Genomic DNA, 11,642 nt, shown 5'->3' with positions numbered 1-11,642 from the left:
TTTGCTTCACTTCATGGGCTTATGTCCATTCAGTGAAAGGGAGAATAATTTAGCTCTATATAAGTATTGGTCAAAATGGGGTTCTTGTGTCTGCGAGGTCAACTCAGATGGGGAGAGCGCCACGGGTCAAACCCCAACGAGCATCTTTCTCTCCTATTCGGAGGACTGGCTGGCGTCGGTCTCAGGGAGACTACATCTCCCAGCATGCCGCACAGGTGTCCGGGAGGGCGTGAACGCAGCCTTGGCGCGATGCTCTGTGGGAGTTGTAGTTTTCACTGGGTCAGCTCGAACGGGGCGGGGGGGAGGGTGCCGCAGCCTTGTAGTAAAGCAAGACCACGTGATCGGAAAAGCCGCCGTTTGCCTTTGAGCCGGAAGAGGATGTCCGGGTTGACAGACGCCGGGTCTCAGAGCGGACCAATTGGCTGCCTAGGCTGAGACGTTGGCGTTTGAAATCAGCCAATGGCAGGCAGACGCTGGAGCTTCCTCTCCGCCCACCTCGCTCGTCCCGCGAGTGCTCGGAGCGGCGCGGCGGCGGGAGTCGCGGCCGAGCGGATACCGAGGGGAACTCGAGGTAGCGGGGAGCGGCGACGGGCGCGACGCGGGCTCTCCCGGCGCCGGGCAGGCGGGGCCGTCCGCCGCGGGCCGCCTCGCTTCCGTCGCTTTTCTTTTCTTTTAGGCGCTTCGGGGCGGCAGGCCCGGGGGGAGGGGCCGGGCCGGGGGCGGCGGGCCGGCTGCGGCTGGAGTTAGGGGTCCGGGGGCGCCGGCCGGCGGATCGGGGCGCTTCAGGGACGGCGCGGGGCCGGAGAACGAGTCCGGACCGAGGGCGGGGGGCAGGGAGCGGGGGGCGGGGAGAGTTCCGACGGCGGTGGGCGCGCAAGCTCTGCGCAGGCGCGGAGGCCGGGGCCCCGCAGTTTTCTGGGTCCCGGTCCCGCGGCCCCCGCGGCCCGGCCCCGGCCCCTCGGTGGGGCCTCTGACGCACCGGTGCTCCTGTTCCGCAGATGACCGGCTCTAACGAGTTCAAGCTGAACCAGCCGCCCGAGGACGGCATCTCCTCGGTGAAGTTCAGCCCCAACACGTCGCAGTTCCTGCTGGTGTCGTCCTGGGACACGTCGGTGCGCCTCTACGATGTGCCCGCCAACTCCATGCGGCTCAAGTACCAGCACACGGGCGCCGTGCTCGACTGCGCCTTCTACGTAGGTGTCCGCCGCCGCCTTTGTTACTGTATCCACCTGGTGCTACTGTGCCCGCGTTAGTAGCAACCTAGTAGCCACCCTCTTCCGGCGCCGGGTTTCTGGCGTTGGGGGACGTGCAGACGTCGGAAACTCGGTCTCCTCTTAAAAGTGGAGTCGAACAACCCTGCACACTGTCCTGACATGTGACAGTTGGGTTTGAAATTTGCAACCAGAAGGTAAAACCCTGGCTGCCTTTATTTGAAGGAGGGATTAGTGACTAGTAAATAGGAAATTGTCTCTTGACTCAGCCGTTCTTCCTTAACTTCCTGGCAGCGGTTCCCTCGCTGCTCACTTGCTTTATTTTTGTGTGCTGTGTTCTGTGGGTGTTTTTTTTTTTTTGAGAGTGAATAGTTAAGACCAGTGTATGTCATCCTGAGCATACACTGAACAGTTGGCTGGGATTTTGAAGCTCTAAAGCTCCGTCAGTTTTAAATGGCTTGAAACTTTTATCTTGTAGGATCCAACACATGCCTGGAGTGGGGGATTAGATCACCAATTGAAAATGCACGATTTGAACACGGATCAAGGTAATACGGCCTTTTGCCAGTTTACTTTTTGCTCAGCTGGTGTACTAGAGTATAAGGGTTTGTTAAGAAAAATGGTTGTTAAATTGCTTAATTCCTAAGTGGGATAGATGCAAGCCAAAATTGTTTATATTCAGGATTTTTTGTTTAAATGATTAAGCCATTTAGTTACTGATCACAAAATAGTATGCGTGTATTTCTTTGGTCAAGCCCATTCCAATCTCCATCTCCATCACTTACGGGAAGGGGGCACTTAAGTCTTTGACCTTCACCTTGTCCTCAGAGGTGAACTGAACGGCTTCCAGGATGGGGCTGATATTTCAGTTCTCCTTTCAGAAACCAGTTTAACTTAGATGGAAGGAGGATAGGTTTAAAAAATCTAATGTCCTGAAATAGCCGTCCTGTCCAGGTACTGTATTAATCCTACTTGTGTCATCGCTTAGCGTAGAAGGTGCTTTGGTGGCATTTATTGGATGAACAACAAGGTGGCCCATTTTCTCTTGATTGTTTCTGAAGGGCCAGGTAGGAAATGACTTAACCACATTTCTGTGGTGACTTCAGTGCACGGTGAGGATGGTGATGGAGCCCAAATGCATGGAGCTCTCTAACAGAACTTTTTTTGGGGTGGGGGGGTGTATGCATACCTTAGACACAGATGTACTTGAGGAGATGGCAAGTCACAGCCATGACTAGATGAGTAGGACTTGGACAGTGGGAGCATGGAAAGAGGCTGGGTGCAGTATTTTGTCAAAAAACTAACCCAATTGAAGAGGCTTTTGCAGGAAAGTCACTTTGCATGGTTTTAGAACTGTAGGTGTGCGGTTTTGTTTGCTAGCAGCTGATTCTATGTAATAAGTTTCAGGTTTAGGTCCTATTTGTTCAAAAACTTAGGAAAAAACCCACTAAAGAGCAAACGTAAAAGCATTTTGATGCTGGAGACCACAGTTGAGAACTCGCTGTTTATTCTCCAAAGAACTTGCTGAACTTACGAGGTTTTTTTTCTTGTGTAAATGACATGTTTTAAACAAGTAGCTTTCCTGTTTGAGGATCAAAACCACATACTGTTTTGTGTTGTACCCCTAGCATTTGGCATAGATCCTGGCACATAGTGAACGTTTAGTAGACGTCAGTTGAACGAATGAGTGAGATAGTGACGTGTTGAAATTGAAAGGGAAGAAGTTATGTTTGGGAGTTTGACCCATCAGGCAAACCATGTGAAGTAATCGAGAGATCCCGCGCCTTCTTCACCCCAGATCTCAGATCATCTGTCACCACGTTAATAAGTTTCTTACAAGCATTGGCTTAATGTGTTAAGTTTTACTCAGATCCAGAAGACAAATTATCTGCTCGTCTCTGCATCAAGTCTGCCTTGAGCCACCTGCCATGTATCAGAACCTACACTGGGTACAGTCCGAAGTAGAGTTAAACAAGTGTTTAAAGGGATCTAGAATCAAGTGAGGAAAATAACACCGTCATTTCGATGAAATCTGAAGCTCAAGTCTGCCTTTGATATGCACCGTGCCGGGACTCGGACGGCACCGCAGGGAAGAGAGGACCTGGCTCTCGTCGTGGAGAAATTGTCCTCTGTGTGGACGCTCCCTTAGGGTGGTGGGCATGGGTTCACGACAGTTGAACGAATGTCCTCCTGTGGTTCACTTTAAGAATCTTTGTGTAGTAGACGAAGTAAAACTCGGCTTTTTGTTTGTTTTTCCAATAGAGAATCTCGTTGGAACGCATGATGCCCCTATCAGATGTGTTGAGTACTGTCCAGAAGTCAATGTGATGGTTACTGGCAGTTGGGATCAGACTGTTAAACTGTGGGATCCCAGAACTCCGTGCAATGCCGGGACCTTCTCGCAGCCGGAAAAGGTAGGTGCTTTATATTCGTAACAGGAATTACGGTCCTTGGGGTGATTTGGTGCATGTTTGATGAATGTGGTATTGAACGTGGAGGCTAAGACTGGACACGTTTATTTTAGAAACCCAAATACGTAGAAATATTCTGATGCAAAAGAAAATTTATTTTGCTCAGGTTTTTTCTGTCAGTTGTGTGTGTACTGCAGAGCGCTAGCTTACATGGTGAATTTCCCATGTGTTGTTAACACTTTATATCCCAGGACTGAGCGGTCATTTAGCAGACACTGTTCAATTCCCTCAAGTGGGGTTTGACGTGGCCAAACCAGAAAGTGGGGTGGAGCGTCACTCATTCACTGACGACCTGAGGGTCCGCTTGCGCTTACTGCTAAGAGGGTGCAATGGCTCGTTTCAAGTTTAGCGAGAAAGGTGGCCTGTATTCTCTGGCTTTTACCAATTGCTTGTTTACTTTTAATACTGACAGATGTAGTGCGAAGGCTCTAGTGAACCAGGCGCCTGAGACGGACCCGTGTGGTGGTGTAACCGCCTGCTCTGCGCGGCGACCGTGTCATGGGCCTTGGCGCTCTGCCCTCCCCAGGCTCGTCAGGTGGTAGTTGGTTTCACAGATGGACGGCTCCAGCAGCTCGGAGGTGTCCCTCACCTGGGCCCATTTCCTCGGTGGGGACGCGCTGTTCCGTCCTCTTGGCCCTGTCACGTGCTGCAGTGCGTCCAAAGAGCCATTATTTTTGTCACTTCAGAGTCGAATCTGCTCCTGGCAAGACCTTTGTTCAGAATGAAATAATTGCATTGTTTCTGGTTTTGATTGATGGTCGCATGTAGCATGTTACGGGCCGTGATGAATTGCTGACGGAGTCTCCCGTAATGGACAGCCACACTGAAGCAAGCTGCTTATTGGTTCAGCAGGGTTCATTATGTCACTTTTTTTAATACTTCCTTTGATGGATGTATATACCTAGTCAGTAGCATGACAGTGGTTTCGCTTGATTTATGGTCAGTGGGGATGGAAAGCACTATTAGAATCCTGTGTCACCTGTATAAAGATTTAAGATAAAATTTCCAGTCTGATTGTACTATTATAAATTGATTTCTTTCTGGGTTCTGTGTTTTTTAAGTTTGGTGTTTCATGGGACTTAGGTTAATTTCTGTTTTTCTACATTTTGTTTTTTGAGTAAGCTATGGTAAATCATATACTTTTCTTATTTAAATATGCCTATATTAAATTTACTGTTTTGAATATTTTTAATTTCTTATTTTCCCCTTGGTCAGAATAGTTGTTGATTTTTAAGGCCAGGTTATGGCGACTATTGGGTTGTTACATTGTTAACCATAACTTTTGTTTTTTTGACTAGTGGTGTGTTGTGAACACATTAGCGATTATTATCCGCGTGGTTTAGCATGTTAAAGAGATGTCTTACTATGTTACAGGGCCTTTTCATGTTTCACAGTGGTTCTTCAGGTGTTAAAATAGTACATCAGATTAGAGTTGCTGAAAAAATAAATAAATGAGAGTTGCTTATTAACTGAAAGTCATAATCGGCAACAGTTTTGTATTTGAAGTTTAGATTTAAAAATAAAAGATTCATCATCATCAGGAAAATACATTTTGCCACCATTTTCATGAATTTGCTTTCATGTATTTGGCCTCCGAATAACATATTTGAAAATAACTGCTTTAAATCCTCATGAGCACTTTAAATCCTGCATATAGGAAATTTTATTAGTATAAAGGATTTTTGTAGAAGTTGTTTTAATATTGGAAAATGGCATTATGAGGGAAAAACACTTTTATAGGAGAAAATGCTTTTTAAATTTTTTCTAAAGATGGACTCTGTCTTGCGTGTTCAGTATGATGTCAGGGCACAAGAATTTGCTTTGTCATATGCCAGTCCTTTGCCCTTTTCTTTTAATTTTGAGTTCATGTGCCACCAAAAGCAACTAGAGCTCGTTAGTGTGGCTCCCTCACTCTCCCTGGAGCAGCCTGGGAAGGTCAAGACTTAGAGTCACAGCTGAGATCTTGTTCCAGAAGCTGGTCATGGACGGGTAACTTTGAACACGATTGTTCTGTGAAAGGTGCCTGGAATTATTTTATGGCTTTATTGTCTCTTTTTGAGTATTTTTTATACTTTTATGTTGTCACTAAATGAAATAAGGTTGGAAAAGTTGTTTAAAAATTTAACTTCATTTAGTAACGAAGAGAGTCAAGTCCTCAAGTGTTTTTGGAATTAACTGGAATGTACATTATATGACACTTGGGTTTATTACTTTGTGTAAATTAGTTGGCTTGTGTAACTGTAGTATTTAAATTTGGTGCCTGTGTTTTTGGGAACCTGATCAGCTAACTTTTTTATGGTTTTATGATTAGTGGCTTTATTTTGGGGCAAAATGTCGTTTTCAGGCAAGTAGATACTTTTTACAGGTTTTGGTTTTCCTTGAAAGGTGTACACCCTCTCAGTGTCCGGAGACAGGCTGATTGTGGGCACCGCGGGCCGCAGAGTGTTGGTGTGGGACCTGAGGAACATGGGCTACGTGCAGCAGCGCCGGGAGTCCAGCCTGAAGTACCAGACGCGCTGTATCCGAGCCTTTCCAAACAAGCAGGTACCGGCCTGCGCCCCCCTGTGTTTTGGGATTTGAAAATAATAGGCTCTTATGTAATGATGGTTTGGTCACTGCCTTTTAAAAACTACTCCCTTTTTTTGAAGCAGTGATTTAGAAATTGTCAAGTATGTTTTTGACATCCTTGTATTAAAAGGTGGTGTGTTAACCCAGTTTTAGAGATGAGCTTGGTGTTCAGGGAGGTGAAGTAACTTGCCAGGTTTGCTAGAGGTCTCCTGTTATCTTGTCCACCCTGGTCCAGGATGCTGGGCAGTGGACAGGAATCCAGGAGAGTTCTGCAGGTACTTAAGGTTACACATCAGCAAATTCACACTCGAATCTGGAAATGAAGGATTATGGGATTTGCTGCCCCCCCCCCCAACCTCTGTAACCCCAATACTAACAGGTCTTCAGCAAGTCTAGCAGCAGAATGTGGGTTTTTTAGAAGAATGCCCCTGAGGGTAGGAGGCAGTGCCCTCATGTAACACCCAGGAATCACTCTCGATGTGCAGGGTAACTCGCCCTCCCGCCTCCTTGCTGAAGGAACTCACCCTGATTAGTAGTGAGCCCTTCTGCCCGCAAGTCCTCGAAGTGCTGGCGGGAGTTAGTTGGTAGCGTGGCAGCTGCTCTAGGGGTTTTGCAGGAGGAACAGGCGTTACAAGCAGCAGCTGGCCAGGAATCCTGGCGTCGCCTGGTCGTGGAGCTGGGGCCACCATGTCAGTTGTTCTCTGGGCCTTTATCTAAAAGGCTGGTACCTCCAGTGGTGAGACTTGAGATTTAAATACATGATTAAAATATGCTTGCATTTATAAGTATTTTTGTCTTACATCTAAAATTTTCTGTCAGAGCATATCTCCAGTTTATAATGGAAGTTTAACTAACAGTAAGATTTTACTGATTTTTCTGTCTCCATAAGTAGTTTTTTAGTAGTAAATCTTAACCTTGAAGAATTAAAATAAAAAAGAAATGAAATATTTTTGTATTTATCTTATCTTTTACTTTGACATAAAAAAAAAGTGATGATAGTCTTATTTTAAAAATAAAACGAAGTATTAGTGTTCTTAAAATTTTGGCATAGTTATAACTGTTAGAACAGCTTAGCCCTCTGCTGAAAATTGGCCATGCTTACTTCCCTTTCTGAATAACCTGCTGTAGCGTAGGTTGCGTCTGAGCATCAGCACCTTGTTTTGGACCTGGATTCACCGTTCTTGGCTTTCTCTGGTTCCCCTGGCAGGGCTACGTTCTGAGCTCTATTGAGGGCCGAGTGGCAGTGGAGTACTTGGACCCCAGCCCTGAGGTGCAGAAGAAGAAATATGCCTTCAAGTGCCACAGGCTGAAAGAAAATAACATTGAGCAGATCTACCCAGTCAATGCCATCTCCTTCCACAACATCCACAACACGTTTGCCACAGGTGAGCATGGTGTGCTGTCTCTAGTTGTTGAGATGGTTTAAGCCTGTGATTGAACACTAGACATTTATACTTAGGCAGAGCTTTAAAAAGATCACGTTTGCTTTTTATGATATTTGGGGGGGAAATCTGGTACAGTACCTCTTGGGGGACAGTGTTATTTCTGTGATCTTAAAAATAAGCATTTGCAACGATAATGGTTATTTTTTTATCTGCTTTCAAGGATCATGTTTTTAACTTTTTCAAAATTACTTGCAGGTGGTTCTGATGGATTTGTTAATATTTGGGATCCATTTAACAAAAAGCGACTGTGCCAGTTCCATCGGTACCCCACCAGCATCGCGTCTCTTGCCTTCAGTAATGATGGGACCACACTCGCAATAGCATCGTCCTATATGTATGAGATGGATGACACGGAGCATCCCGAAGATGGAATCTTCATCCGCCAAGTGACAGATGCAGAAACAAAGCCCAAGTGAGTGCCTCACCTGTGCGCCAGCCTTTCTGCATTCAGCCCAGGATTTATTAATTTTTCCAAACCCATGAATAGCATTGTTGATGCCTGCCTGATATCACAGTGGACGGGGGGTGGAGCTGATTTTATCTCGCTCTCCCAAGCTTTCAATATCCGTGGGTTGATAGATGTCTGATGGGTAGACTTGAGCCTCGCTGTCTGTAGAGGGGCTGTCGGGCTCCCACTCTTCTCGAAAGGTTGATAGTTGAATCTCCGGAGTTAGTACCAGCTCATTGCTGAAAATTAAGTTGAGGAATTCAAGAATAATTTGCTTAAGCAAATTCTATTTAAGATATTGAAGAATTTGAACTGCCAAAAATCTTTCCTCTCCACAGAGGTTGCTTCTCTAATATTTACACAAAGTGCATGACTTTCGGGTCTTGTTGGAACCCAGAGTGATGTGGCCTTGCCTGGAATAGCAAAGGTCCTTGGTTTTGAAATTGTCACAGACGACCTCTTTGGCTCTTGGTTGGCAGAGAGGAACCATTTACAGTTTTTGGAACCAAGGGGGCAAAGCTCTTAAGTACCTGCACCAGGCTTAAGGGAAAACTGATGCTGAGGCACTTGTTAAACCATGAAAATACCCATCCAGGCGTCTTGTCCTGTTTGTTGTCCCTCTGCACGCAGGCCCTTGCAGGAAGTCCTACATAAATATTTATGGAATACGGAATGTTTTCAGGATTTCTCTATTTTTCTGAATTAAAGTGGTAGAGCACCCTTGCTAAATTGGTTGAGTCCTCGCGAGGGGCAGAGTATTAAATACTCAACTTTTACAGGGTTGACTTTAGACAGACAGCATGTGAGCCTTTTGGGCGAGGCTCTGTCTGCATTTGCTCTCACTTCGCGTCTCGTCCTGGCCGCCATTTGATCTCATGCTGTCCTTGTTTCTTTTGAACTTGTAGGTCACCGTGTACTTGACAAGATTTCATTTACTTAAGTGTCATGTTGATGATGATAAAACAGTTTCTATTCCATAATGGTGGATTTATTACTTTTAACAAAGAAACCAGAGAAAATACTAATTTTAATATAAGAACCTAAAAATAATGGATAAGAGGTTTTTATTGATTTTTTTTTTAACACTTAAGTGCATGAGATGGTCTGATGGTTTGTTATTCGGGCACGCAGACCTGGAGGCAGCCACTACGCTTTTGAGAATCAGTTTGACATTAATGATTTTGTTTCCACTGTGGAAATAAATGTTTGTAAATAAATACAGATAATAAAAATCCCTTTGCCTTTTTCTGGACCTTAAATGGTAGAGGAAGAGGCTCTCGAGCCATTTGTTTCTTTTGCTGGTTACAGTTGCTCCTTCTCAAGCTGCTCAGACTGCCTCACGAGGAGGTTAATCTACAATTAAACAGTATTTCCTCCTGGCCGTCCGTTATTTTCTGAAGCAGATGGTCCATCATTTCCTGGGCTGTTAAACAAAGCGAGGTTAAGGTTAGACTCTTGGGAATCAGCTAGTTTTCAATCTTATTAGGGTGCAGAAGGAAAACTAATAAGAAGACCTCCTAACATCATTTTGTGACTGTAAACAATTATTTATTAGCAAACAATTGATCCCAGAAGGGCAAATTGCTCGAGTCAGTAATGAGCTGAGAAAAGACAGAGCATATCTGTGTATTTGGAAAAATAATTGTAACGTAATTGCAGTACATTTAGACAGGCATCTATTTGGACCTGTTTCTATCTCTAAATGAATTTTTGGAAACATTAATGAGGTTTACATATTTTTCTGACATTTATATAGTTCTCATGTCCATTTCAGTTGCCCAGCCGCTGGTGATTAAGGTTAAAAAGAAAAAAATGACAGTGAGAATGCGATTCATTTCAGCGTAATGCCCTGAGGCAGAGCAGGGACGTGGCCTGGCCTGTTCTAGGTGGTGCCGGCAGCGCTGTGGTCAGACTTTGTTCCACTTACGTGCAGATGTAGGTTTCTGAATGGGACTTGGACCGTTACCGAATCGTAATATATTCATGATGTATTTTTAAAAATTCTTTGGTGCAGAGAACGGTCTTGTTTTTATTTTTTAAGTATTTCAGTGAAAGCTTGGTGTAGTTTGATCCATCTTGTGAAACGTGTTTTCTTCGTTGCAGGTCCACCTAGCCGTCTCGTGGAGGTGGTTTCTCTGTGGGAAGCTGTTTCCTCCCTGCAGACACGTTCTGTTCCGGGGATGCATGCGGTCGCGTGGATGCGGCGCTAGTGTGTGGGTTTCCCTGTGTTCCGTCGGGTGCGGACCTTGTCTGCGCCTGTCCGTGCCGGCTCCGGGGCAGGGAGCCGGTGTCCCTGTGCAGCGGCCGAGGAATCGTCTCCCACTCCCAGTTTTTCCTGAGCCGCTTGGGCCCTTGTGTAGAATAATCTGACCCTGTTACTGTCACGCTGTCTAATAAACGAGCGACTCAGACCCTTATATGTTGGGCGTTTTTAAATGTTGGTAATTACTGTAATTTACTTGGTAAAAAGGCTTGCGCAGAGCAGACCCCTCCGTCGGGCCTGTGGGGATGGCGCTTTGCCTTCGGTCCACGCTGCCTCGTTCAGCTACATCCCCTTTGAGTTCGGTGGGATTCAGTCCTGGTGAGGTGATCTGCCGGAGCCCTGCCATTCCCCTCGTGCCCCCCTGCTGGCTCAGCGGGGCCTTTGCGCCAACTGCGCGGCGTTACGGGTGGGCATGGACTGCTGGGGGCAGCGGCGACGCCCTTGGGCAGGACCCCCCTGGACGCGCTGGTGCTGGGCGCCCGTGCCGCTCGCCTCCCCCTGCTGCGTCCTTTCCTGTGCGCGGAACCAGACGAGCCGTCCCCTCCACGCGCAGTCAGGAGCCCTGGGAGGGTAAATAATGTAATAGCCGGAGCTGGCCGATGGCAGTGGGTCCTTGGTGGGATTGTGCACTTTCTAAAGTCACAACCACTTGGCTGAGGACAGAGCACAAACCTAAAATGTTCCAGGGATGGAGGCTAAGCATCGTGAAGGGAGACTGAGTGACAGCAGTGTTGGGGACCTGTCTGAGGCGGTGGGACAGCTGGGTGTCCTCTTGTCTCTTGGAACCAAACGAGTCCTCCCCTCAGTGTGTGCTGGGCCGCCCTGCGGGCCCCTGGCTGGCTCCACAGCTCGCCTTGTCCCCGGTGACCCAGGTGTAGTGTCAGCGTTTTCGTTGCCCTCCTGTACCAAGTTTTTCTTTCTACTTCTGTCTCTTCCTTCCGTTTGCCTTGTTTCCTCTCTGCTGTGCCATCCCACCTCCTTAAAGGGCCCCTGCCCACCCGGGGAGTGCAGCAGCCTCGGTCCCCGCCCTCAGTCTTCTGTCCGGTGGAGCAGGGGCCCGAGTGTGCAATGCCTGTGAGTTCCGCCGAGCACACGGCGGTCAGTGGGGCGCGTGCAGGAGGCGGTAAACACGGCTGCCTCTGGTGCGTGTGATGCGCGTCCGTCTGCCCTCCTGTGTGTTCTGTTAAACGTCGTGGCTTCCTGACCTGGTAGCAGATGCCCTGCCACCTCCAACTG

At 47.0% G+C, this 11,642-nt stretch overlaps 1 protein-coding gene across 1 annotated transcript; it reads left to right on the top strand.

Annotated features, from left to right (window-relative positions):
• Nucleotides 1–483: 483 nt before the first annotated feature.
• On the top strand, nt 484–10,560 carry BUB3 (BUB3 mitotic checkpoint protein). Its single transcript, XM_087824047.1, has 8 exons — nt 484–571; nt 999–1,193; nt 1,690–1,759; nt 3,474–3,625; nt 6,068–6,226; nt 7,458–7,635; nt 7,891–8,107; nt 10,247–10,560. Exons 2-8 carry the CDS (start codon nt 999–1,001, stop codon nt 10,254–10,256), a joined length of 981 nt encoding a protein of 326 aa, XP_087680173.1. The 5' UTR covers nt 484–571; the 3' UTR covers nt 10,257–10,560.
• Nucleotides 10,561–11,642: the final 1,082 nt, after the last annotated feature.

This window comes from Miniopterus natalensis, chromosome 14, assembly GCF_054644295.1.
Source record: "Miniopterus natalensis isolate mMinNat1 chromosome 14, mMinNat1.hap1, whole genome shotgun sequence".
In the NCBI taxonomy this organism is placed as follows: domain Eukaryota; kingdom Metazoa; phylum Chordata; class Mammalia; order Chiroptera; family Miniopteridae; genus Miniopterus; species Miniopterus natalensis.
Note: the sequence above shows the minus strand (reverse complement) of the source record. Positions and strands in the feature narration are given on the sequence as shown.